Source organism: Hakea prostrata, chromosome 8, assembly GCF_041222555.1.
Source record: "Hakea prostrata isolate BN-2017 chromosome 8, UWA_Hpros_2, whole genome shotgun sequence".
Lineage (NCBI taxonomy): Eukaryota > Viridiplantae > Streptophyta > Magnoliopsida > Proteales > Proteaceae > Hakea > Hakea prostrata.
The window spans coordinates 53,540,530-53,566,405 of record NC_142607.1 but is presented as its reverse complement, the minus strand read 5'-3'; the positions used below and the strand labels follow the sequence as shown (position 1 = coordinate 53,566,405).

The 25,876-nt window shown below is 37.9% G+C and overlaps 2 protein-coding genes across 5 annotated transcripts; both read right to left on the bottom strand.

Annotated features, from left to right (window-relative positions):
- Positions 1–10: 10 nt before the first annotated feature.
- LOC149008622 (uncharacterized) lies at positions 11–13,166 on the bottom strand. Of its 4 annotated transcripts, XM_089165451.1 has the most exons (5): positions 12,892–13,166; positions 12,540–12,803; positions 11,758–12,441; positions 11,561–11,630; positions 11–1,314 (listed from the first exon to the last, which is right to left on the bottom strand). In XM_089165451.1, the coding sequence occupies exons 2-4, from the start codon at positions 12,547–12,549 to the stop codon at positions 11,566–11,568; spliced, it is 759 nt and encodes a 252-aa protein (XP_089021577.1). In that variant the 5' UTR covers positions 12,550–12,803; positions 12,892–13,166; the 3' UTR covers positions 11–1,314; positions 11,561–11,565. The 4 variants fall into 4 exon arrangements, with proteins under 4 accessions (XP_089021577.1, XP_089021576.1, XP_089021574.1 ...); XM_089165450.1 differs by having other exon boundaries at positions 13–1,314; positions 11,758–12,755; XM_089165448.1 differs by having other exon boundaries at positions 14–1,314; positions 11,758–12,803.
- A 3,361-nt stretch (positions 13,167–16,527) lies between these two features.
- On the bottom strand, positions 16,528–18,325 carry LOC149008621 (putative pectinesterase/pectinesterase inhibitor 45). The gene is made up of 2 exons (XM_089167398.1): positions 17,314–18,325; positions 16,528–17,228 (listed from the first exon to the last, which is right to left on the bottom strand). The coding sequence occupies exons 1-2, from the start codon at positions 18,323–18,325 to the stop codon at positions 16,528–16,530; spliced, it is 1,713 nt and encodes a 570-aa protein (XP_089023524.1).
- Between the last annotated feature and the right edge of the window lie 7,551 nt (positions 18,326–25,876).

Below are 25,876 nucleotides of genomic sequence, written 5' to 3'. Positions count from 1 at the left end.
ACCTTAGATTACTCATCGTGGTACTCTCCTCACCCTTTATGCGAACTTCCTTGCATACACTTTGGTAGCCCAAGCACCTTGTAATTGAGCTTGACATGTGTGCTAGACCTTAGATTACTTACCAAATTTCAACTTCACCTAAACATTCATTGCCCTGGGGCACTCTGCATTGGAACAGTTCTGGGTTCTATGGAACTTGTGTGGAGAATTACGAACAATCAATCATTTCTACTTGGAGACTCTGTATTGCCACACCTTCCTTGATCCGTTGATCGTACGCTCACTCAGGGAACGAGAAGTACCAACAGTAGTCGCTTAAATACCAATGGCCGATGCAAGAGCAAAGAACTTGCCAGGTAGAATCTGGACTAAACCTGCATCTCTTTGATATCCAAGACAGAATCTCTAAGCACAACCGTACAAAGCCCATGGCTAACCTTCAAAGTTCAAGCAGTTGAAAGTTACTCCACCTATTTTGAAAACTACACGCCATTGAATATCTGAGCAACGTAAAATCTAGGATGCCCTTTTCAGTTTTCAAATTCAGATACCCCATGCAACTCAATACATCTGTTAACATCCATTTTTTAATGGCAGTTCACCTTCTTCATTGTCTAGTTTTTCAATACTTAAAGTTTTAGCTACCTGAGCAAAGCCCCCGGTGATTGGTGCAATATTTGTCGACTGATGTTGACATTTCAAGACCTTAAAATGAATACACACATGTTTACCTGTATATAATTTGATGCATTTTGCAGCTCCATCGCCTGGCTATGTTGTAAATCTAATTCACCAGCAAAAAATTGTACACAAACTAAAATAAATGAGGCATTATCAGTAACAGGGCAAGATGACAAAGAATCATGTCCATTCAACACATTACTTACCCCTTTGATGCAAATAATCTAACTGATAATTTTTGCAACATACAACGTGCAACAGTTGATTGCACTAATATTTACAGCAATTAGCTCGTGGTACCAAAAAATGTTGGGAGCATCTACGCAGATTCCCCATTCGTGTCAAGAAATATGCTAGAACAATTCTCTGTGTAGTCCGGCCTCAGTGATATCCCAGTGATCAAACTGGACCCAAACTCAGATCATGGCAAAGAACACTTTATATTTCATCACATTTCCCTGGTCCTCCCCATGGAGCCCCTATCCTCATTTTCAACTTTGGTATTACAGCTACTGCCCACTCACACCACCAGCATGCATATGCACTTATGTAATGGCAATAGTGGCTTCCTTGGTGCCATTTCTGCAGCAAAATCACGTTACTCTTAGCAATCCAGTAACATCGGTGCAAGATCTGCAGCAAGAAAAAAACAGCAGTTTCACTTCATCTGTCAGCCAGGGCAATAATTTTCTGTTTTCATGACAAAAACCAATTCTCACCAAACAATGCATGGAGTAAATTAGGTTTATTCAGGTCACTAAGTTCTCAGTGGTCATTTGGGCCATATATACCTAGTGCTCCCTTCATCCATGTCCTTGTGATCCTCTTCACGAACAATTAAAATTAGCTCTGGGGACCAAAAGGACATACAAGCATGTAGCAGTCCGGTTAGCATGTAGGCTGCATTGTTTCACCATAAAACTATGGGAAGATCTTCTTGTAACCAAGGTTTGTTTGTCTATGCCTTTTTCCTCTTCCTTTTTTTTTTCTTCTTTTGGGTGGGGTTGGGGGGGGGGGTTTGGAGGAGTAACATTTCGGTAACTATAATTTGATGTGAACTCACTTTTTTAAACAATAGAAATCCTGACATTTTAAGTGCCTACTCAAAAATGTTTGCAAATTTAATAATGGCATAATGATTAATGACAATTTGTAAAGTACTTCACCCCTATAGAAAGATCCACTAGAAAGAAATGGGGGAGGGAGGAATGTTTCAGCAACTTGCAATACAAAAACAAAATCCATTTCAAAATTCTGTTCAACCAAAATAATGACAGTATCTTGATCAATATCTTCGGTAGTTTAAGAATCCATCCCCAATCATACAGTTAGATTCTTTCCCACCCTCAATCATGTGCCAGTTAGAAATAAATTATATACCAAAAATCTCATCCATGTTGCTACCCCTACTCACACTCTCATAAGCCCCCATGCAGGAGCAGAGCATGGTTCATAAACTCACCCAAATCTCGGACAGTTACAGTATCTAGGAGAAATCTTTGACTATTTTGAGAATATCGGAGAAATCTCCAAAAATTTAAGAATGTAGACCCCCTTAGTAGCAGGTTCAACTTGAGACGTGGAACACCAAGGTAGCAAGATGTTTATGAGTTACGTAATAGTCATTGTACTTGGGTTGGATGTCCATGTAATGTCACATTATTAAACACTTCGATGCATCTTTTGATTTGTAGAATAAATTTTCAAGTCTCTAATTTTTCTTAATTAACTATGTGTCTCCATATATTTATTGCATAATTATGTCCTTAGAATTCAGACAAGGTCTAAAATAGGCATACTATGAGGACACATGATGTCTCACCATTTTGGTTAGCGAAACTAGATGCTAGGCAAGTCAACAAAATAGAATAACTCTGTTGAGATCTTGGGTCGAGATCTCAGCCAACCCAAACTCGACAAGACAAAGGAGTTCCTCCAAGGTTCTTCAAAGCTGGCTGCCAGCTCAGACTTTTCATTTTCGTCAAACTTTCACCAGATTCTTGGTTGGAGCAGCTGTTTGAACATTAATGTATGATTTTAGGGCTTTGAATTAGTATATTATGTACAATAGGCCATTTAGGTTTTTACTCAACATGGTGGTTTCCAACTTGGACTCCACAATGAAACTATTACACTACTTTTTTTTTCTTCTTCATAAATATGAGGTCACTAGTATTTTAGAAAGACCTAAAATAGGCTCAGCAAAATACTTTCACCCCAAATGACACTTAAACTCCCTTGAGGTGGAGTTTGAGTTTCCAGACAAAAATTAGAAAGATCCCACATCTCACCTAGATCTCAGCAACTCGCTATTTTCAAAGAGGGCAGACTTACCTCAGGTTCGAGGTCCTGAACAATGAGAATCAGACGATTTTCCCTTGAGATATTACGCTTACTACCAACCAAGGACTCCAGCTTCCCTTAAAAGTTTTGGAGCCAACTGTAGACATTTGCCTATCGAAAAATCATTTTTGGAAGAATGAATTAAAAGAGAGAGACGTACAAAGCCCACAAAGTTGAAAGCCATCTTGAATTGAGATGTCAAATATATGAGCTTCTCAAGTCAAAATGGCATTACAAAATTATTTACTTATTTTTAACAAACCACTGTTTCCAAAAAACTAGACTGGATTTTCAAGTATTTCAAGAATCTTAGTGATTCTCAGATATGTTGAGATTCTCAACCTTGTTAGGCAGAACAGACCTCAGTTGATGGCATTACAAAATTATTTACTTATTTTTAACAAACCACTGTTTCCAAAAAACTAGACTGGATTTTCAAGTATTTCAAGAATCTTAGTGATTCTCAGATATGTTGAGATTCTCAACCTTGTTAGGCAGAACAGACCTCAGTTGAAGGTTTGATAAAGGAGAAATCAGAACAAACCTTAATTGAAGGTTTGAAAAAGGGGAAATCCCATGAATTTGATTCACAAAACAAAAATACAAATCGATTACCAAAGCAACTTATTCTAGAGACTTACACAAAAGTAACTTATTCAAGAGAATTACACAAGGACGTACGTATATAAATAATGCATACACCACGCAGTAATGGCATCACAAGGTGAATAAACCTATGTAGTGCTAACGAAGGTGACATGAGACAATGCCAAAGTCAACAGGATGATCAAATAGAATACACATTACACTCAAATCATTATAAGTTTATAATATGAAGAGCATTATCCAATTCCTTTCTATGCAAATTGCCCTCAACCTTCAACTTAAAGCAAAATGTTCTGCCAAGAAAAATCTGCCATTGCATCTCAAGTCCAAATGCACAAGCAACCTTTTTGGATGAGAAAAAGAAGCTTCTATTGACTACAAAGTACAGAAGGTGCTTTCCTTAACATTTTCCAAACTCAAGGATGACTGCTTTTCTAGTACAAACCTAGCCATATCCAAAAAACCTGATATCCAAATCATTTAAATAAACCAGCCTGAGACTTCTTTACAATTTCCACACAAAAGGGGGGGGGCAATATTCAGGGGCCAGGAAGAATTTGAAGGTGCAGGTAGGAGATCAAGTACAGCTTGCTAACTGCACCATATTTTCTCACAGCAAACAATGTTGTATTCTACAAGATCCTCTCTTTCTTTTGGACCAGATAGAACCCTTTTTCTTCCCCTTTTTGAGGTAGACACTGCATGTTCAGTTGAAGTATGATGCTTATTGAATGGATATCATGCTTCGCACCACCATGTATAGTTATCTTGGTATCATATCAGATGTAACCAAATAATCACCACTTAGTGTGTTTTCCTTTCCCAAGTAATGTCTTAGAAGAAAGACAGCAAAACAAAAGCAGTCAATTCCCTCCCCCCTTCCTCTCTTTATTCTAGCTTCTTCGTTCTTTATACTATTTCTTTTGTCCCTTACTTCCCTTGCTGATTATGATATTTCAGGGTTGGAGAAATTCTTGGAGCTTAATGAAGCCTTTATATATTAGATTGAAATTCAAAGGATAGAAGTTGTCAAGGCGACAAGGCAAGCCGAGACTATAGACGGCAGCAAAAACCAAGGCGACACCAGGACACCTTGACATCCTTGGATAGAATCATTCCCCAGGGTGATTCTCCTTAAGACCTCCCAGTCCATAAGCCTGCTGGCTGCTGGTATAGAAGGTTTTAAATCAACAAGTAAAACCTGACTTGACATCTTATCAAGTGCCTGTTATGGAATGACAAACATGCCCATTCTGAAATAAAAATTCAACTGATGCAGCATGGACTCATTTATATTACCTAAACTCTCTGGCTCCCACTATTCACTTCACCAGCATACACTTTATTGTAAGGAGGAAGCATGAGGTAGAGATAGACTGATTCAATTTTAAAACAGAATTACCATTCATGTGAACAGGGTCACATCCATATTGCCTTGGTGGGATGGTTCTAGAATTACCATGTCAAAAGGCCAATATTTCCCATATTTTGTCTTACTAAGAAACCAAGTCAACAGCAAAGAGGGAAGGGGGTGGGCATCCTTCTAAAATACCCAAGTTAAATACCAAATCTGTCCCCTAGCTTGCCTTATTAAGAGAAAACTTCAAGAAAAAATAAGTCAACAGCAAGGATGGGAGATCAGCTGCACCTTCTTGGCAACTGATTTGCTTCTGATTTAATTTCCTATGTTAACCGTTAAACCAGCAAGCAAGTTACGTTTTAGCAAGTCATTTAAAGGCAAGTTACGTTTTAGCAAGTCATTTAAAGGCAATAAGTTTCCTATTTGAAACAACAACAAACTCAGCCTTATCCAACTTAAGGGGGTACGATACATAGATTCAAACATGTAAAAGAAGGGAAAGCAGAGTTCTGACCGGAAAAGGGAAAAGAAAAGGTAAATGAAAGTGGAAAAGGGATAAATACAGAAAAGGATCAGGAAGAGAAGATGAATGCAAGGAAAATAAGGATAAAAACATGGTTGTCAAAGCATCCACCTAGGTGCCTAGGCCCAATTTTAGGTCAAGGCAACCTGGTGTCACCTTGTTGCCTTCCTTGGTGTCACCTTGGTTTTCGTTGCCTCTATCGCCAAGCCTCACCTTATCGCCTTGACAACCATGGATAGAAAAAGGAAAATCAGAAAGTCGAATGAAATAGGGAAATAACTAGGACAAAAAATAATGACGTATAGTAAGAGGAATGAGGAACCACCCCAACTTCACATATATGATCACTTTATGTCTGCCCCTAGCTCTTTTAGCTCCTTCAATAGGAATCAAATCACTCCTCACTGATGTGTCACTAGTCCCTATCTGAGCACTCTAATCATGTCCTTCCCTTTTTAGTTGCACCTTCATCATTTCCAATTTTCTTTTTAAGAAACCTAGCGAAGTATAAATTCCTCATCAGTTGTAACATCTACAGTTTTCAAATCGATGAAGTTGCAGTTTGCTTGATTGAGATCTGATAGAAGCCATTTCTTGAAAATTGATACAACTATAGGTGAAACCGTGAAAGAGACGAGGCTAAGATAGCCAACCCCCTCATATCCCTATCCCGTATCCACAATACTAACTTTTACTGTGCAGCAACAATCACATTTCTGAGGAGATCCAAAAATATGTTCTATACTGCTGAAGCCACTGGTTAAACCATTGAAGGTTATTCTATCTCAGACTGAAGATTCAAATCACGGCCTGGTGGTTCTTCTAAGCTGTTGCCCTCTTGCAGTAATATTCAACCCCTTAGATTCCCATACTAGTCCATAGTTGTCCAACAACCTGAGCCCAGATTTGTATTCTACAGTTAGTTGGTTCTGAGATACAATTGAAGCTTCATGATTGCTGCTGACTAAAGCATTAATAAACAGGAAAATGCTACTGATTTGTCCATCAACTAGAGGTCATTGTTACTGGAACCTACCGTTGGCCTGTGATCGATCCTATTGTAGGGTGGTTCTTGGTTGAACTTCTAAATAAAAGGAGAAACTTCATGATGCAGATCCATAACCGAAACAGGCTTCTTTTGTTAGGAATAATTCTAGGATTGGGTCCAACACACATAGGGCCTTTGATCACATGGGCTATTTACGTAATTGGACAATTTCATGGGCCAAAAATAAGTAGGTGTTTAATTTAAGTTGTCTTGGATTAGTTCAACTGAATATGGACCTTGGTGCAACTATCGAAGTTACTCCACTATGACCAAGACGTCACCCGTTAGAGTCTCTGGAAACAGCATCCCGGCGAAGTGTTGGGTAAGGCTGCATAGATTTTGACCATCCCCAGACCACCCTGCAGTGAACAAGCCTATTGCACTGGAAGTTACTCCACTGTGACCAAGAATTCGCCCACTCAAGTCTTTGGAAACAGCATCTCCTCTAAGTGTGGGTAAGGCTGCATAGATTGTGAGTCTGTGACCATCCCCAGACCACACTGCAATGGATGAGCCTTGTGAACTCAGTGTATGTTCTGCGGGCAGGGGCCCCCCAGGGGTGCAGAGGGGTTCAATTGAACAAGTTCACCATGGAGTAGGAGTTTAGGATTTTATGAATCCAGTATTTCGAATCTAATTTTAGTTTCCTAGTAACTTGTGTTACCTAATAGGTTAAGAATTGGGTTAAGGCTCTTCCTTTCCAGTTTAGAAGTCTATTTCTTAGCCTTTAATATAGGGTTGAAAGGACTTGAGCTCCAGAAGAATCTTATTCTAAGGTTTTAAACCTACTCATCTCCATCTTCTCCGTCTTTGTAGACCCACTTCAGTTGCCAAACAATTTTAGTGGTACAAGGATTCTCCATCTTCTCTCTCTCAACTCTCTGAGCCTGATTTACTGAAGCAGGCACACATTTGCCTTTTTTCAAGTTTTCCTCTCTTCTTTCTCCCGTTAGGGAACTTGGGTTTGATTGTCTAATGTTCAGGGAGAATAATTTTACAGAATTAGGTAACCAAAAAATTACTCAGAAAGAACCAGTTGACAAAACTATGGTAACCAAACAGTGACAAAACTATGGTAACCGAACAGTTATTCAGGAAGAATCACACGGCAGAGTTATGGTAACCAAAAGGTTTTCAGGAAGAATCAATTGACAGAATTAGAGTAACCAAACAATTTTAAGACTCTCCATAACATCATTCTCAGAATCATGTTCTTAGAAAATCACATTCTACAGAATCATGTAAACAAAATGCATCGATGGGCTTTTCAGAAAATTCCAATTTAGTGTTTTCCGGCTTTCCCCTTGAATTTAGTAACTGCTGTCCGAACTCCTAGGCTCCTTTATGTCTCCCCAAAAGGATGTTGACTGTTCTGAAATCTGAATGATTATGAAATTGTCACAGATTCTTTGTATTTGAAATTTATTACTTTAGTGGGCCCAAAGTAACCTTGATCAGAGTGTTGGAACCCTAGGCAACATTATTACACCATTAAAAAATGAGAATATCTTGCTAATAACTTGCTACTTCCCACGAAAAATCAACTATCTCATTTCATTTCCAATTCAATCGTCATAATATGAAGTTTAGAATATTGGCAATAAAAAGAAAATGAACTTCCATGAGTAGGTGCCATTCGGATGCACACTTGATGGAAGATGCGTAGTCAAGGCGACAAGGCGAGGCAATAGAGTACAACAAGAACCAAGGCAACATCAAGCAAAGCGACACCAGGACGCCTTGACAGGGTGATGCGTAGGCGACGCCTTGACAACTATGTTTGAGATAGCATGTGCATAGCAAAAACCACAGCGTGCACCGATAGGGAGTAACAACATGCTACCAATTAGATGGGTTGAATGACCAAGTATTACACCATAGAAGACTTCAGAATAAGTGACTGAAAAATATACAGTTCGGTTTGACAAAAATCAATTGCTTCAAACAGAGCTGAATGGTACAGAACCTAACTAAACAATCCCATATGGTTAGAATGCTCAAGTTGGTTGATAATACAAATAGAGAGAGAGAGAGAGAGAGATCCGGATAGGAATATTTGCTTATAAACTAGATCTTTGTGAAACCAAAGCAACAAAAAGAAAAAGATTTGAATTGGTCATGTATCACATTCTGCGCTGTGCATAAAATTATTGTTTCTCCGCACAACAAAAATTAAAAATTAATCACAACATTAGTCTGCCCATATTCATTTCTTTTCGTTTCTTTTCTTTTCTTTTCTTTTTATTTCTTTTTTTTTGGAATTGGGGGGGGGGGGGGGGGGGATGAATTAAATAATCATTAATCAAACACCCAAAGGGGCAAAAAGAGAATGTACAAGGAAGAGGGGGGATTACAACCTACTAGTCGGCGAGAGAGAAGAGCCAAGACGACAAGAGACAACAATAATCCTATTCCTTGGGGCGTCCAAAAGAGGGGAATGGGGGAGAGACTAATATAGGGCAGACATAAAAACATATGGCTTTCCGAATATAATCAATAGGTCTCAATTTGGGAAGTCCATCTTATCAAATTCTGCACCTACCAAATGTGTGAGATCAAGGCATTGAACACCAGTTTGCCTACCACATCACAAATGGAAGACCCTGCAAAATGTCTCAAGAACAAACCCAATCCCTAGAGAACCCAAGAGGGCGTTTGGAGCAGAGCCAAATAGTAATAATAGCTTTCGCCCACAAGGAGCAAGAAAAGGGACAAGTGAAGAAACGGTGTTCCACATCTTTGGGGGCCATCCCAACATAGGATATAGTTGGGGATTAACAGGTGCTAATGGAAAAGAAAAGCTTGGGTAGGGAGGCAAAGGTTAAGGGCTCTCCATGAAGAGGGGAATTTAGGGATGTAGGAGGTATAGACCAAGCAAGGACTCAAGAAGTTGTAAAGAATCCTTAAAGGGTGCCAAGGGTCCAACTAGAAGTAAGAAGAGGCTCCATCAGCAATGTGGGTGGAAATAGCAACATGTGCAAGAGGTCTAAGAAGGAGAAGCCTTCTCCAAACCCATGAAAGGTTGGAGGGGAGAGAATCAGTCCCAAATGGAATCATCTTGCAATAAGTGAGCGTGGACCCAATTAACTCAATCAAGTATTTGGAGGAGATCTTCCAAATGAGCTTTTGAAAGCTGGTGCAATTGTAACCATGAATCCAACGGAAGCCAAGGTCTCCCCTGATTTGAGGTGGCAAACAAAGGGCCAACTGATGGGATTAAGGAATGTAGGGGATTCTAGGCCCTTCCAAAGAAAAGCTAAAAAAAGGGATTCCATGTAATGGATTGTGGCTTTGGGGAGGGAGAAGATGTCACACCAATAAAGATAGGAAGATTGAAGGACCAATCTGATCAAAAGCATCCTCCCTGCAAGGAGAGAAGCCTACCCTGCCAAAGTTGGAGTTTCTTCCTAATATGGACGAGCATGTGAAAGCATTGGTGGTTAGTGGGGCGGCCTAGGATGAGAGGAAGACCAAGGGTGGAAAGAATGGAGGAGATAGAAAAATGAGAGGCTTTGCAAAAGATCATTAGATCATTCGCAAAGCGAGGTCAATAAGGTTAACGGCTCAACATTTGGGGATGGAATAAATGAGGTGTAAATTGGTGTTGGATTGTATGAGTCTAGAGAGCACCTCAAGGGTCAAAGAAAAGAGGAAGGGGGAGAGGGGCATCCTTGACGAATGCCCACTTGGGAAGGAAAGAAACCAGAAAGGGAGCCATTAAGGATGACGGAGAAGCAGGGAGAAGAGATACAAGCTTCAATCATTGAACAAGGGGAGTAGGGAACCCCATTGAGGTCAAGACATCAAGAATTTGGCCCAACAAATGGAATCGAAAGATTTGTGAAGGATTGGGAGAGTGTGAGGACCGGTCAAATCCCTACACAACTCCGGCACAAAGGAGAATGTTAGTAGCAACACACCTACCTGCAATAAAAGCATACTGGATTTTGTTGACAAGGGAGGGGATGACATGCCTAATGCAATCGCGAAAACTTTGGAGATGAACTTGTAGAGAAGCCTACAGAGGGAAATGGGACGAAAGACAAAGAGAGTGGAGGCTCCAGATTTTTTGGTAGTAGGACACAAGAATGTAGGGTTAAAAGAGGTAAGCTGGGATGGGTTAAGAACGAAGCTACGAACTGCACAAACAAGGTCTTCTTCGAAAAGCTCCATGAAGCTTTAAAAAAGCCCACACTAAGTCGTCCAAGCCAGAAGCACCATTGCCCTTATAAAAGTTGATGGCTTCAAGGATTTCAGAGTTGGAGGGAATGGTCTTGATGAAATCAGGGAGAGGGGCGGACAAAGGCGAAGGGGGGCAGGGAAGGAGGAGAAGAAGGAAACCTCCTCCCTCTTGATACCATCAACATAAAAAATTCAAACCAAAAGTAGAGAGGAGGCAAGGGATTGAATGTAGAGCACCTTTTCAAGCAATAAGGATCCTAGACAATAAGGATCCTAGACAATAAGGAATAGATAAGTGCTTACAACAAAATTCACATCCACGATTAGTGCTCCATTACCACATAATCCACAACAAATGATCTACTGGTGAGTCAATACTCAGATAAGGTTAAAGATTCTAGGATTAGTGACACTGTAAAAAAAGAAATAAGATCCTAAACAATTTCAGGGTAACTTGGACAAACTGTGGACAAAGCTCAACAAGATCACATTCCAAACATCCACAACATAGAACCAAAATGCTGTAAATTCAAAGTAAACAGTGCAAAGCTTAGCAAGTTTCAGATTTTCTTTTCAACAGAAAGGATGAGCAAGTCCATCCTGGAGACTTGAGAATGTCAAACCATGACAAAGAAGAAAAAAGAAATGAAAAGTTTCTTCACACTGAAGACACAGTTGAGGTCAGAGTACCAAATTTAACTTCAGTATTAAAAGCATACAGGATATTGTTAGAAACTTCCAGAAGAATCCAAAATATGAATGGAAGAGAATCCGAAAAGTAACCCAATAAGCACATACTCCAGCGAGAATAACTCACAGAAGCTAGCTCGCTGTATCAGATGATTTTATCAGCAGAACCCCAGAATTAGTCGTTGACCCCAATATATCTGTGGTCCACATTTTGAGGGGGGAAAAGAGGGGGGGGAGAATAAAAAAAGAATAAAAACCTTTAACAATTATTGCAGGAAAGCAAGGGTATTGAGGAAAATTAAATAAAATAAAAACCCCACAAACCTTTCTTTGACTGGAGCTGCTGGGAACCCGTTTCAGAATCTATCAGTCTTCCTGATTTTCCTCTATGATCTTCCTTGCCCTGACTGTTAGCATGCTGCAACTGTCCAGCAACAGAAGAATCTGGTAAAACCCCATTATTCTCCTCCTTTACTCTAACATGGTTATGCGAGTTAAAGAAATCGCTAGAATCCTCATTGGTGCTCACTGGAAGCGGGTTTTGAACTTGCTGCCGTGGAGCATTCAGAGCAAAAGGCTCTCTGAGATTGTTGTTGTCATTGATGGAAATATTCTTCTTAGGGTGCCCTTTAGTTGACGCCCTATTCATCGCAGGGGTCGGAATTCCTCCATATTTCCCCTTCCCATCTACCCTGAGATTTTTCTGAATCGGCTTCTGTGCTGCTACAGCTGCGGCTACTCCAGTACTTCCTTTGGCCTTCTTATTCTGTTCTGGCGCATGAGCCGGGTTAACCATCAATCCCTTACCCTTTCGTCCCTCTTGGGCCGTGACAGCAGCTGCCCATTCCAGTGCTTCTTTGGCCCTCTTTCTTGCAAAGGCAGCTTCTTTAACTCTTTTCTCTGCCTCAACCCTAGCTGCAGCAGCTGCTTTTGCCATCGAACTAGCAGCAATTTGAGTTGCAGAAAGGAAAACTTTTGCCATCTTGTCATCCATCGCAATTCGACTTCCTGACACAGATTCCCCATTGCTATCCTTACTCTTCATATTGGAAGCGCCAACATGAAAAAACAAAAAACTAGGGTCCAAACAAGTCGGACAAACATACTGATTAGCATTCTCTAACCCGACGCACGCCGAGTGTGAAACTGAGGAGCATTTTGTACACACGACGCGCTCTTCAACAGATCCCTCGTAAACCTCGAAACAATGAGGACAAAACAATCCAGGGTACAGTTTCAGTACACACGAAGTGCAAACACGAGAGAGGCTTCCTCGGTGTTTTATGTTGTGGATGAACCAACGCTCCTCCGATCCACAACAACTACATTCAGAAACTGAATCTCGCATCATCGCAACAGCATTGAGAAACCTTCAACATAAATTTTAAACCCCCATAAAAACCCTAGAAACATAATTTAAAAAACAAAACACCAAAGGAGATTCAAAACGCAGATAACCTGTTGTTTCCGATCGTTCGTAAATTGCTTCCACCTCTATCGTCTCTTCGTTACTATCGTAGTTCAGTCATCCAGAATAAGACAGAAAGGATGAATCGAAGAAGTGAAGGGAATCTCGAATATTATTTTGGGGGGAAAATACCGAGAAATATGGAAGTACGTTTTAAGATTTGGGTAATGGCGCTGCGAAACAGAAGAAAAAAGGTGAGTAGAAGTGAAGAAGGGAGAAGAGTAAAAACGGAGAAAGCAGAAAAGAAAGAAAGAAACCAGTCACTGGTAACGGGTCATGTGCGCGACGCTGCGTTTAAGGTTCCGAGACGAGGAACTGAAAATTTAATATCGGCGTCCATCGTTTTGCTAATTCCGATTAATCCGAAACGGATCTAAAACTGATTGCCATGTGTTAAAACCCAATTGGTCCAACCAATTCAAACCTGGCTCCTCAGTAATGTTTTTATTGCTGAATGCTGACGATTAGTGTTATAAGTTATTATATAATCGTTTTTACCAGTTTCTCGGTGGGGCAGTTTGTGGTTTGGGAGACCTCTCCATTAAGAAGTATAGATCTTACCACTCTACCAACATTGCACATTGTTACATATATTCAAATTTCAAAAGTAAATGGATTAAAGTACCGCTCAGGTTATTTAATAGAGCAAATTGTACTAGCACCCCAAAATGGAGGCCTTAAAGCATTGACATCTCACTTTATGTTTAAAAAACACAAAAACCCCAAAATTGGATTTCCATTTTATATATTTGTATACACTTTATGTTTAAAAAACACAAAAACCCCAAAATTGGATTTCCATTTTATATATTTGTATAATTTATCACTAAAAACAGCCCCAAAAAATATTGTTTATTATAGGGATTTTTTTTTAATTGAAACAAAATAAACATTGATTTAATTATTTTCAGTGATAAAATTGGACAAATATATCCAATAAAAATTCAATTTTGGATCTTTGTGTTTTTTAAACACAAAATGGGGTGTCAGTGCTTTAAGCCCTCCATTTTGGGATGTCAGTGTAATTTGTTGTATTTAATAAACTGTGTAAAACATATGTGGGGTGTCAGTGCTTTAAAGGCTCCATTTTGGGATTCTAGTGCAATTTGCTATATTTGTTATGGATACTTATCAATGGATTGAGCTATTTGATTTTTCAGCCGATTATATCATACCCTAGTACAAAGCAACTTAATAAGATTAGTTCATTCAAGAGTTCAAATATCATCGAGGCTAGAGGCAAAGCTTGTTTTATATTTAAATTATATGTAATAGCTACCCCTAAGGATGTAGTCATGAAATACATAAGCTAATCCAAGCGAACCTTAGTCCCCCTCCCCCCCCCCAAAAAAAAAAAAAGTACGAAAAAGTAAAGTTCATCATTTTTCTTACCAATTGTTTATAGGTTCAAATAAAGCTCGGACACCCTTACCAAATACAGATGTATATCAAATTCCTCTATGAGGGCATTATTGTCATTTTATTGTCTAGAGGGGATTTTTGATAATTTAAAATTCAAATATTAAATGACACCATCAAGGGTTAGGACATTTAGATAATTTTACTACACATTTAAGGTAATTAACTTTTAATTATGCATGTGGGTGCAATGTAATTTTGAAGATAATAGTGGGTGGTCACGTTTTACACACATTATATTATGTCGGTGAAATGTCGCGAAACAATGTCATGTCGCTCATGGGCGACACGAAACCGAACACCAAAACGATAGATACCAAAAATCGTCAAAAAGTTGTCGAAAAATCGGCTATTCGTCGCCAAACCAGCGAAAAATGAAGATTTTTCTGCGGGCGGTGTGAGTTCGGCCACTTGCTGTTGAATGCAGCAAAATTGAGTGTTTCTACCGGCGGTATGAGTTCCCTTTGATCTCCAACAAGTAGCCGGTTGCAGAGAAGAAACTTGGGGCAGACTGCAGAGATCTGAATCCCCTGAGAATAGAGGACGACGATGATTTTGTCGTTGATGTCGACCAGGGCAATGAGTGTCGTTCTCCGACTCCGATAGGCGACAACAGAAACACTACTACAAGCCTGCAACTCTGATTTCTCTGTCTCTCTTCGCCCTCTAATCTTTGTCTTGCTCTCGGGCCTCTGCACCATCTCTTGGTCTCTCCCACAATCCACTATAAAAAAAACTGAGTCCTTTTCCGACTTCAATGATGACGCCTTTGCTGCAACCTACAATTCTTCCCACCGTCAAAAACTCTGAGTCCTTTTCCGACTCCGATGATGACGCCTCTACTGCAACCTGCAATTCTTCTCTCTATCTCTCTCTCCCTCTGTCTCACTATATCCTCTAATCTCTCTCCCATCGTCAAAAACTCGCACCGGTCTCCTTGTCTTTCCCACTTGCAAGCGATAACATACATAGGGTAAGGTTTCCCGTGGAATAACTAGTAAGAATCGATGGAAATAGCAATGACTGGGTTTTATTTCGATTGACATATCGCAACATGTTGTCGTGTCGGTGGTTTCGCCAGCCACCGACACGGCGACATGGAATGATCATTCGGACTGCGGTTTTACCCCAAAAATAGTGGATGCCATGTAATTTTCTTTTCTTTTTATTTACTTTCAAATTTTATCTATTTAAATCACTCACCAATGTAGAGTATACCAATATTTCTCATACCAAAAAAAAAAAGGAGCATTCTTGCCAAATAATCAAATAGGATTCAAGATTAATCAATATCTTTTAATTAAGCATTAGATTAATTTATTTATTTTTAAAAAGAAAAAAATTTGTATGTATTCAGATAGAGAAGAAAAAAAATCTCCAAATAAACACAAAAATCCCTAAATGATACAAAAGCAAATCATATTCAAATTTTAAATATCTCATTACATCCCTAATTTTAATGAAATTTGAGAGATTGATTCGTTTTCCTAGAATTGGGATAAACAAAATTATTAGAAGCAGGGTTCACGACAAATCTAGGATCAATTTTAGTTATTTATGATCCAAAAAAAGAATGGAAAAAAAAATAAAATTCTTAATTGATATATCAATCTTCAGGAACTTAGGAAGTAGTTTTTTCAACAAAATCCAATTTGGAAAATCGTTTTTCCATTCTCATGCAATTGTCTAGTCTTCGTATGAGATATGGGAGACATGATGAAAAAAGTGAGTTAAGTATTAAGTGTTTAAAAGCAACAAAGTATAATTCTAGATCCTCAACCCTGATTGGGTGAGATCTATGCTTCCCTCATACATTTCTTGAGGCCCAGGTAGAGCCTACTAAGAAAGACCTGGACGTAGAAGATCTATGTGCTAAACCTCTACCTCAACAATTAAAGGATCCAGCCATGATAAATCACACAGAGTATACAAATGAATAAATCTTATTACTTGAGTATGAACAATATAATGCAACATAGCAGATAGCAGATGGTGTTGGTCAAGGGTGGGTGATCATCAAAGTTACCATCCTTTGTAATTGATCTCTCTCTCTCTCCCCCTCTCTGAAAGGACATCATTTTGCACTACTTAATTTGATTACTCCTACAATATATTAGGAGAAAAAAAAAAAAAAAAAAGGGAGAAAAGATTTGAAAACTGCTTCTGTCTAGCTTTCCTGATGCCACCAAGGCTAAAATTCTAGTAAATCATTGTCTGAAGCCAAGGAGGAAAGGTGCACCAGTGGTCTTCAACCAGAGGTGTCCTTGGATGAATGAACCAGCAGTGAACTGAGAAGCAGTTTTTCTATCCCTGATAACATGGAAACCCTTCCACCTGACCCTCTTGCTTGTAACAGCACCAGGTCCACGGTTGGCATACTCGGCATAGTAACATGTGTCAAGTGCGAACCCAGTTTTGTCCCAGGGCATCCACCCTGCAGGCTGGATGAAATCAGCCAATGTACTTTCCATGATCACAGTCCTTGCATATTGCTTCCATGGGCGGCCCAAAAATGTGGGGATCTTGAACCTCACTGGGAAAAGCTTCTGCTCAGGAACAATACGACAGTTGTGGATCACTAGTCCTGTTGTCTCACGCTTATCTGATCTTCCATGGGCAGTCACAGTGTTTTGTTGGTTGTCCATGGGCTTCCTTGCAATGATCAAACAGTTTTGCATCACTGTCGAAGAATCACCGAAAATGAAGTCCACGGTCCCAGCGACGACGCAGTTACGATAGAATTGACGATGTGTTTGTACATACAATGTGTCTTGATAACCATCCATCCTGCAGTTGTAAAACGCTGCCATATCAGATTGAACACGGAGAGCCACGGCCTGGTGCCCATCAGGTCCTGCTGTGTTACTGAATCCCATGCTCTTCGCGATAAATCCAGCTCCTATAGCAGCTGCATGCATGCATGTGGTAAGTATTAAAGTCATAGATTAAGCACGAAGTTGCTTATATAAAGCATTAAGTTCTATAGTACTTACAGAAAGAGGCTGTCTTAAATGTAGAAATGCCACTTTTGAAGCTCTTGTTGCCGGTGACGACGGTCTTCCTTGGGCCATCTCCATACATGAAGACATTCGGTTGATCCTTGGTGACGGTGATGTACTCATTATAGACTCCAGCCTTGACGTAGATGACATACCTGCCTCTATGGTTCTTTGGGTAGGCGGCCAAAGCTGCAGAGATTGTCTTGTATCGACCGCTACCATCCTTGGCAACCACTGCGTTGGGTTTCAAGTTGGCACCACCTCGTGCAGCCAGAAGCTTGCGGTCCGCTGCAGAGAACCATGTTGGGTAGCCTTGGCTGTCAACCTTGTTAGTCTCAGCCTCTAGGAGTCGCCGTGACTTTGCATTGATGTCAAGAGGGATGTTGAAAGCACCAAGAATGTTGGAGATTTCTGTCACAATGGCCAAAGCATTGCTTGTGAGTTGGGTAGCATTTACAAGCCCATCTTTCACGGCTGATTTCAACTCTGGATCTGTAATTCCATCCTTACAGGTCTCTTGGTACGAGACCACAGCGCTCAACCAGTTGGTGAGGTCAGCTACGCGTTGATTCACCGTCTTCAATTCATTGTCACCCACCATTGAAATGGAATCTTGGAGCTCATCAACGGCATATTGTAGCAATTCATCACAGTCTTCTAAGGCATTCTTTTGGGTAGTATTATGGTTATCCTTTTTCAAGGTATTTGCCCTTTCCATGGCAGCTTTCACTTCTTCCATGGTAGCAGCAACAGCAATCTTGATGAAATCCTTAGGATTAGCAGTTCCATTGTTAGCAACTGTGCCAAGAGTGCGCATGCAAGCTTCCTTGTAATCAGTAGGTGCACAGATGGTCTTAACAGCTTTCATCCCTGTCGACATGTCTGCATTGTTTGATGCTTCTTGGCTGGACTTGCCTGCACGGCTTATACCGGCAACGAGACCGACAACTACACCCACCACCAGAATTAATGAAACACCTGCAACTATTACTTTGCTTTTACTCATCTTACTGATCCTTTAGAGATCTATTTTCAAAAAGAAAAAGAAAATAAACTCACTTCCCCTCCGTAATTAACCAGCGAGGGTGGAGGGGGGAAGGAGAGATGCTGCGGAGGACAAATGTTGAGGGTGGAATTGAAGATCAATGGATTGGGGAAGCTTTTATAAGGGAGAGTTTGCTAATTATGTAGTAACTAAATAACTGAATAAACAAACTTATTGAAACCGTCGAAATCAAAATCCTAAGGGAGATAGAACAAACACAACGATCATTCATCTTGCGATAACAGCTCTGCATCACATGTTAATTTAAGGTACCTAAAGGAATGCCACACACGTAATTTTTCTATTTCACACTTTTGAATTGCATTAATGCTCTGGATATGCATGGATATGCATACATGTGAGGTGGAGAATAAGACATAACTACAAGCCCAACAATTTTTTTTTTAGTTTTTTACATGATCCCCTCCATATTCAGGAAATACACCCCCTCTATCCCTGGAGAATATTACCTCTACCATTAACTCCGTTCTTACGACTTTCAAATAATTTCAAACACCTCCCCTCAAATAATTTCTCAATTAAATTTAACTTTTTCATTTCAAGAATATTTTTCTAAAATCCCAAACTATCCTTGACTTAAAATATTTTTTTAGTTTAAAAAACTTTGCAAATTATCCCCCTCATCAACCCCATTACTAAGGTTAAAATACTTTTAATATGACCATATTACCCTCAATTAAAATAATTGTTAAAAACTAAAATACCTTATTAAAATCTAAATTATCTTTAATTATTAAAACCCCAACATACCCTTTTGATAATTCACTATTGAAATTGCATTTCGATATCAATTGCAATTTTTTTTTTTTTCAACGTTGTTTCATAAAATAAAAAAAGAAAAAAGGTATGTTGGGTTTTAATAATTAAAAAAAATTGGGTTTGAAGTATGGTATTTTATTTTGAAATTCAATAATTATCTTATTTGAGGGTAATTTGGTCATTTTAAAATTATTTTACAGATCCTTAGTAATGGGGTTAAACAAGGAAGGGTATTTTTAGCCAAGGATTTTTATTTTAGAGGGGATGCCCTTTTTCCCATAAAAATATTGTAATGGTAAAAAATTCTTGAAAATTAAAAGTTCAAACGTTACCATATTTGAGGGTAATATGGTCATATTAAAATTATTTAACAGTCCTAAGTAATGGGGTTAACGGTGGAGTGAGGTATTATCCAAGGTTTGATTTTAGAGGGGATGTACGTGCTATTTGTCATGAAAATGGAGGGGGGTAAGTGATATTTACCCTTTTTTTTTTAATTGCTAATTGTCCCTTTCGTTTTGTTTTGTTTAAAAATAAAAATTCTAATATTTAGTGTGATTCTCTTACCCAAAAAAAAAGCAAGATTTTTTAAATTTTAATTATGAGAGCAAATTACATATACTCTATGTGTTTACAATCAATTACATTTATTATCCTTAAAAGAAAATTAATTACAAACATCATCTGTTGCTAAAGAATAAATTTAATTAACAAACATTTGAAATACTAAGTCTTCTATTCTTTATTAAGTATTTGTTTACAATCTCGATTATGCCCTTGTCCCCTATTATATTTTCTCAACTCCCGCACCTCACCTTTATAGTAGCAATGGCATCATCACCACCTCCATTTTCTCCTTATTATAATCATTTTGATAATTTGTTTCTTTTATAATTTTTATGATTTTATCATTGGAACCGATTAATCTTATACGTTTTAAATGTGGTGTAGTTTCATTTGCATTTATAGATTGTCTTGATAGGACATCAACCCAAATTAAACATTTGTAGTTAGAATATGAGATTTAGTAACTTTTGGCAATATGATTAATTCGTAATACTCTATAAATGCATTATCTTTTGAACTTCAAGTTTACATTCCTCAGTACGATGATCTAAATGAGATAATAATAATGTATTTTAATCAATATTTTTTTCCAACTGTTTTTTTCCCCTTATGTTGAAAAAATAAATTCATTAAAATGATAATAAACAAGTTTTTATTTAAATAAATCTATATTCATTAACAAGATATTGAATTATATAAGAAGATCTATATCCAACATATATTTTTACTTTTGTTTATGGATTCATTTTTGTGCATCGTAGATGAGCAATTGGAACATAAACCGTACATCCAAAAATTATAATATGAAAAATAATTAGCTATTGACCATAAATTAATTATATTGTAGATAATTTATGACAACTTGTTGGCTTGATGTGTACAAATAATGTTTTATATAAAATAACATATCCCCATGCAGAGACACAAGGGGTATTGCTCATAAACAATAATTTAGTTATTAATTGGAGACATTTAATAAATGATTATATCAAATCATTTTTTTGTTATAAATATGAACAACATACTATTCAACTATGATTTCAATTGTCATACAATAATCATTAAAAGCCTAAGATGTAAGCTCATTAGCATTATCAAGATAATTTGTCTTTATCTTATATAATCTATAAACTGTCATCTTAATCTAATTATTTGATAAAAAACAATCTCGTAAATACTAAATTACAATTCATATGCATATATATGTGATTATTTTATAAATGCATTTACTAAAACTTTATATTATCTTAATGATTTACATTGTAGGTGAATCCCAACTCTAGTTGTTGATCGTCTATATTAGATTTTTCATTTTGAAAACAAGGGTTCAATCCAACTTTAGTTGGTGATGCATTGGTTTCCTTTGAACAGCACAAGAAAATTCACATAATTAAATAATCTTATGATTTTTCAATAGATGACATTAATTTTTAATATTATTTTTTTGGATATGAGGTTCATTCGGGCCATTATGCGCGCACCACGATTACATTCTCAATGGAATTTTTGTATAATTAATGCCGCCAAATGGGTGCGAACCCAATACCTTCCCGTGGGAAGTTGAGCCTTTAACCGCTTTACTAACCTATCATTGACAATTTTTAATAATTTTTGCATTATATTTGATCTAGGATCTAATCATTATGACACTTAATGTATTTATAAAAACAAGTGTCTAAAACATAAAAGAAAATGTAATAAAAAATAATAACAAACAATTACTTGCTAACAAAAAGAAAAAGAACAAAAAGAATTGAAACTTTGAATCATAGAACATTAGTTAATGAATTTCTAGCATTACATTAAAGATTAATATATTTGAAGTTTACTACAAAAATTAAAATTTCAACGCATTATCAATAAAACCTTAAATCATACAAAAGATACTTACAATCAATTAACTAATTTAAAAAATAAGAAGAAAGAAATGATTCACACGAGTGTCATAATATGTGTATATACATATTATAAAAGATAAAACTCTAAAAAAAAACTTTGTTGTATCAATAACAATTAACGACTTAATATCTTATTATTTGTTTGACTATAAAATTCGATAAATCAGATACAATAAAATTCGATAAATCACATAATTTAATCATGATGTATTTATATTGCAAATGAACATGATAAAATATATTGTTTACAAAAAGCAAATGTGGGGATGTCGATTATCCTTTTTACTTTGTAATAGAAAACATAATAGAACAAAATAATGTAATATGTTGTATTTCTTTTCAAAACGTAATTACTTTGAGTTGAAGCATATTGATAAAGTGTTGTAGAGTGAAGAAGAGATATTATAGACAAGACAAAATTAATTGGACTATTTTATTAAGCTATGTTAAGGGTGTCAATTGTGTATCGAAACCGTTTAACCGCACCAAGCCGCACCGTTTAAAACCACACCGTACAACATTATTTAAAATTATGTACGGTAAATAATGAAACCAAATTTATTCGGTACGGTTTCGCTTTTATAACTCCGCCAGTGTTTTTGCCCCGGCCCCACCCCCGAGGAGGGGGGTGTTCCCCCCCCCCCCCCCCCCCCCCCCCCGAAAAAATCTAGCCAAACCTTTTTTCATGGATTCGACCTTATATGATAAAAAGCTATGCTAGGCGTTCCCAGACAAAAGAAGCGACGCGCTACACTATGGCCCGGTGTAGTGATAAGTGGGCAAGGGTTAGCTAGGGCGTCCCCAGTAAGCGACGCGTCGCATCGGCGCCCGGATGCGGTGATAAGTAGGCAAGGGTTCCCGCGCCGTGGACGAGTGCGGGTAAAGAAGCTAGTCCATAAGCATAGGATTAGATTGGCATCTTGGAACATAGGATCTCTAAGCTGGTAAGAGCTTAGAATTGATAGATGTTATGAGGAGAAGAAGGATTAATGTAGCTTGCATTCAAGAGACTAGATGGAGGGGTAAAAAAGCCAAAGAGTTGGATGACTTTAAACTTTGGTATACTTGGGGATAAAACAAATAAAAATGGAGTGGGTATAATAGTGGATAAAGATTTAAAAAATGATGTGGTGGATGTTAAAAGAGTGGGTGATAGGATTATTGCTATCAAGCTTGTAATGGAGAAAGAGTTCGTAAATATAATTTGTGCATATGCACCTCAAGTAGGACTAGATGAAAGTCTAAAGCTAGAATTTTGGGAAAATATGGGTGGATTACTGCAAGAAATTCGTCAAGGAGAAAAGATTATCATAGGAGGTGATTTAAATGGACATATTGGAAAAGATCAAAGAGGATATGAGAGTGTTCATGGAGGTTATGGTTTTGGAGAAAGGAATGACGAGGGGATTTCAATTTTGGATTTTGCTACTGCTTTTGATCTATCTATTATAAATACTTACTTCAAAAAGAGAGATGAGCATTTAATTACTTTCAAAAGTGGACAGCATAGAAGCCAAATAGATTTCTTCCTAACTAGAAGGACTGATAGATTGTTGTGCAAGGATTGCAAGGTGATACCGGGGAAAGCTTAAGCGCACAACATAGACTTGTGGTCTTGGATATGTGCTTAGTCCCAAGAACACATAAAAGGTCTAAGGTAAACTATCCCAGAATAAGATGGTGGAATTTGAAAGGAGAGTACTCTAAATCCTTCGTTAATGAAGTAGTCAAACAAGGAAAATGGGATTTTAAAGGGGATACCAATGCAATGTGGAATGAGATGGCTATGTGTATTAAGAAGGTGGCTAAGGATGTTCTAGGTGAATCAAAAGGAAAGATCCATTCTTATAGAGAGACGTGGTGGTGGGATAGTGAGGTTCAAGCTGCCATTAGGAATAAAAAGGCTAGTTTTAAGACATGGCAAAGAACTATGGATGTTGAGGATCTTCAAAGGTATAGGTTAGATAGAAATGAAGCTAAGAAAATTGCGGGAAAAGCAAGGGAAAGAAAGTATGAAGAGTTATACAATAAGTTGGGCACAAAGGAAGGGGAAAAATCTATTTATAAGATAGCTAAGATGAGGGATAGGAAGAGTAGAGATCTTGACCATGTTAGATGTATTAAAAATGGAGATGGTAAAGTATTAGTTTGTGAGGAGGATATTAAGAAAAGATGGGAAACCTATTTCTCTAGTTTACTAAATGAGCATTCTTCAAGCACTTATGTTTCGGACGATTACACTTTTCACCAAGGCACTTGGTGTCCGAACTTATATACGTAGAATTTCGATGTCCGAGGTAAAAGAAGCTTTAAGGAGGATGAAACTCGGCAAGACACAAGGTCTCGATGAAATCCCAATTGAAGTATGGAAGAGCTTAGGAACCCATGGACTAGTTTGGTTGACTAAGTTGTTTAATAAGATTATGAGCACGGGGAAAATGCCGGATGATTGGAGGAGAAGTGTTGTGGTTCCAATTTACAAAAATAAAGGAGATATTCAAAGTTGTAATAACTATAGAGGCATTAAATTGATGAGCCATACGATGAAATTATGGGAGAGAATAATTGAAACCCGGTTGAGACACTTAACTACGATTCTACGGAGAACCAATTTGGGTTTATGCCGGGAAGATCTACAACGGAGGCTATTTACTTAATTAGGAGACTTATGGAAAGGTATAGAAAATGTAGGAAAGACCTTCATATGGTATTTATTGACCTAGAAAAAGCTTATGATAGAGTCCCTAGAGCGTTAATTTGGCAAGTACTAGAGAAAAGAAGTGTTGCAAGTAAATATGTAGATATAGTTAAGGATATGTATGATGGTTCGGTGACTAGTGTTAGAACAGTGGGGGGACAAAGTAAGGAATTCCCGATAACGGTTGGGCTACATCAAGGGTCAACTTTAAGCCCATATCTATTTGCACTTGGTAATGGATGAATTAACCAAAGACATTCAAGATGAGGTCCCCTGGTGTATGCTTTTTGCGGATGATATTGTGTTGATTGATGAGACCCAAGTGGGGATTAATACCAAATTAGAATCATGGAGAGTAGCTTTGGAATCAAAAGGCTTTAAACTTAGTAGATCGAAGACAGAATATCTAGTTTGTAACTTTAGTCATGATCGGGCGAGATGATGAAGTGGTGATACTTGACGATAAAGAGATTCCTCGAGTGATTGTTTTAGGTACCTAGGTTCAATCATAAGTAAAAGAGGTGATTTAGAAGATGAGGTTTCCCAAAGAATTAAAATAGGGTGGATGAAGTGGAGAGGTGCATCCGGGGTCTTATGTGATCGGCGTATTCCATTAAAGCTTAAAGGAAAATTTTATAGGACCGTTGTCCGACCAGCTATGATGTACGGTGCGAGTGTTGGGCTGTTAAAAAGAATCATATAGATAAACTCGGTGTAGCGAGAAATGAGAATGCTAAGATGGATGAGTGGCAAAACTAGGATGGATAAGATAAGAAACGATCATATTAGAGTTGGTCGCAGGAGTTGCTCCCATAAGTGATAAGCTTAGAGAAAGTCGTTTGAGGTGGCACGGCCACGTTCAACGGAGACCTATAAATGCTCTGTTCGGAGAAGTGATATAATCCATATTGAAGGAACTAGAAGAGCTAGGGGTAGACCTAAGATAACCTTAGGAGAAGTGGTGAGAAAGGATATGTATAGCTTAGGCCTTGTATCTAGCATGGCCTTGAACAGAACTGATTGGAGGGCAAGAATCCATGTAGCCGACCCCATTTAGTTGGGAAAAGGCTTATTGTTGTTGTTGTTGTTGTTGTTGTTGTTACGGTTTTTTTTTTTTTTTTTTTTTTTATTTTTTTTTTTTTTTTTTACCTTCCCCCCCCCCCCCCCCCCCTCTTTCTTTTTTTTTCCTCCCCCCCCCTCCTTCCTCCTTCTTTTTTTTTTTTTTTTTTTTTTTTTTATATTAATATATTTATTTTATTTTATTTAAATTAAATTAATATTTTAATAATAAAAAAAATTATTTTATTTTTTTTTTTTTTTAATATTACACCACCCCACTTTTTATGTTTTTCCCTTTTCCCTTCCCCCTTTTTTTTAACCCCCCCCCTTCCTTTCTTTTCCAAATACAAAAAGTATCGTACCATGTAAATTGGAATAATTATGATTTTCAGTATTCAAAGCTGGTACTGTACCGAAATTATACCGATTGACACCCTTAAGCTGTGTGCATTATATTTATGAGCAAATTGCACTGGCACACAAAAATGAAAGCCTTAAAGTACTAATACT

Bases quoted from the DNA above. Each gene is read 5' to 3' on its own strand.
- LOC149008622 (XM_089165448.1), bottom strand. From the start codon at position 12,784: ATGATGCGAGATTCAGTTTCTGAATGTAGTTGTTGTGGATCGGAGGAG. The intron at 11,631-11,757 runs GTTTGTGGGGTT...TGTGGACCACAG, and splicing joins GCAGCTCCAGTCAAAGAAAG to ATATATTGGGGTCAACGACT.
- LOC149008621 (XM_089167398.1), bottom strand. From the start codon at position 18,325: ATGAGTAAAAGCAAAGTAATAGTTGCAGGTGTTTCATTAATTCTGGTG. The intron at 17,229-17,313 runs GTAAGTACTATA...GCATGCATGCAG, and splicing joins ATTTAAGACAGCCTCTTTCT to CTGCTATAGGAGCTGGATTT.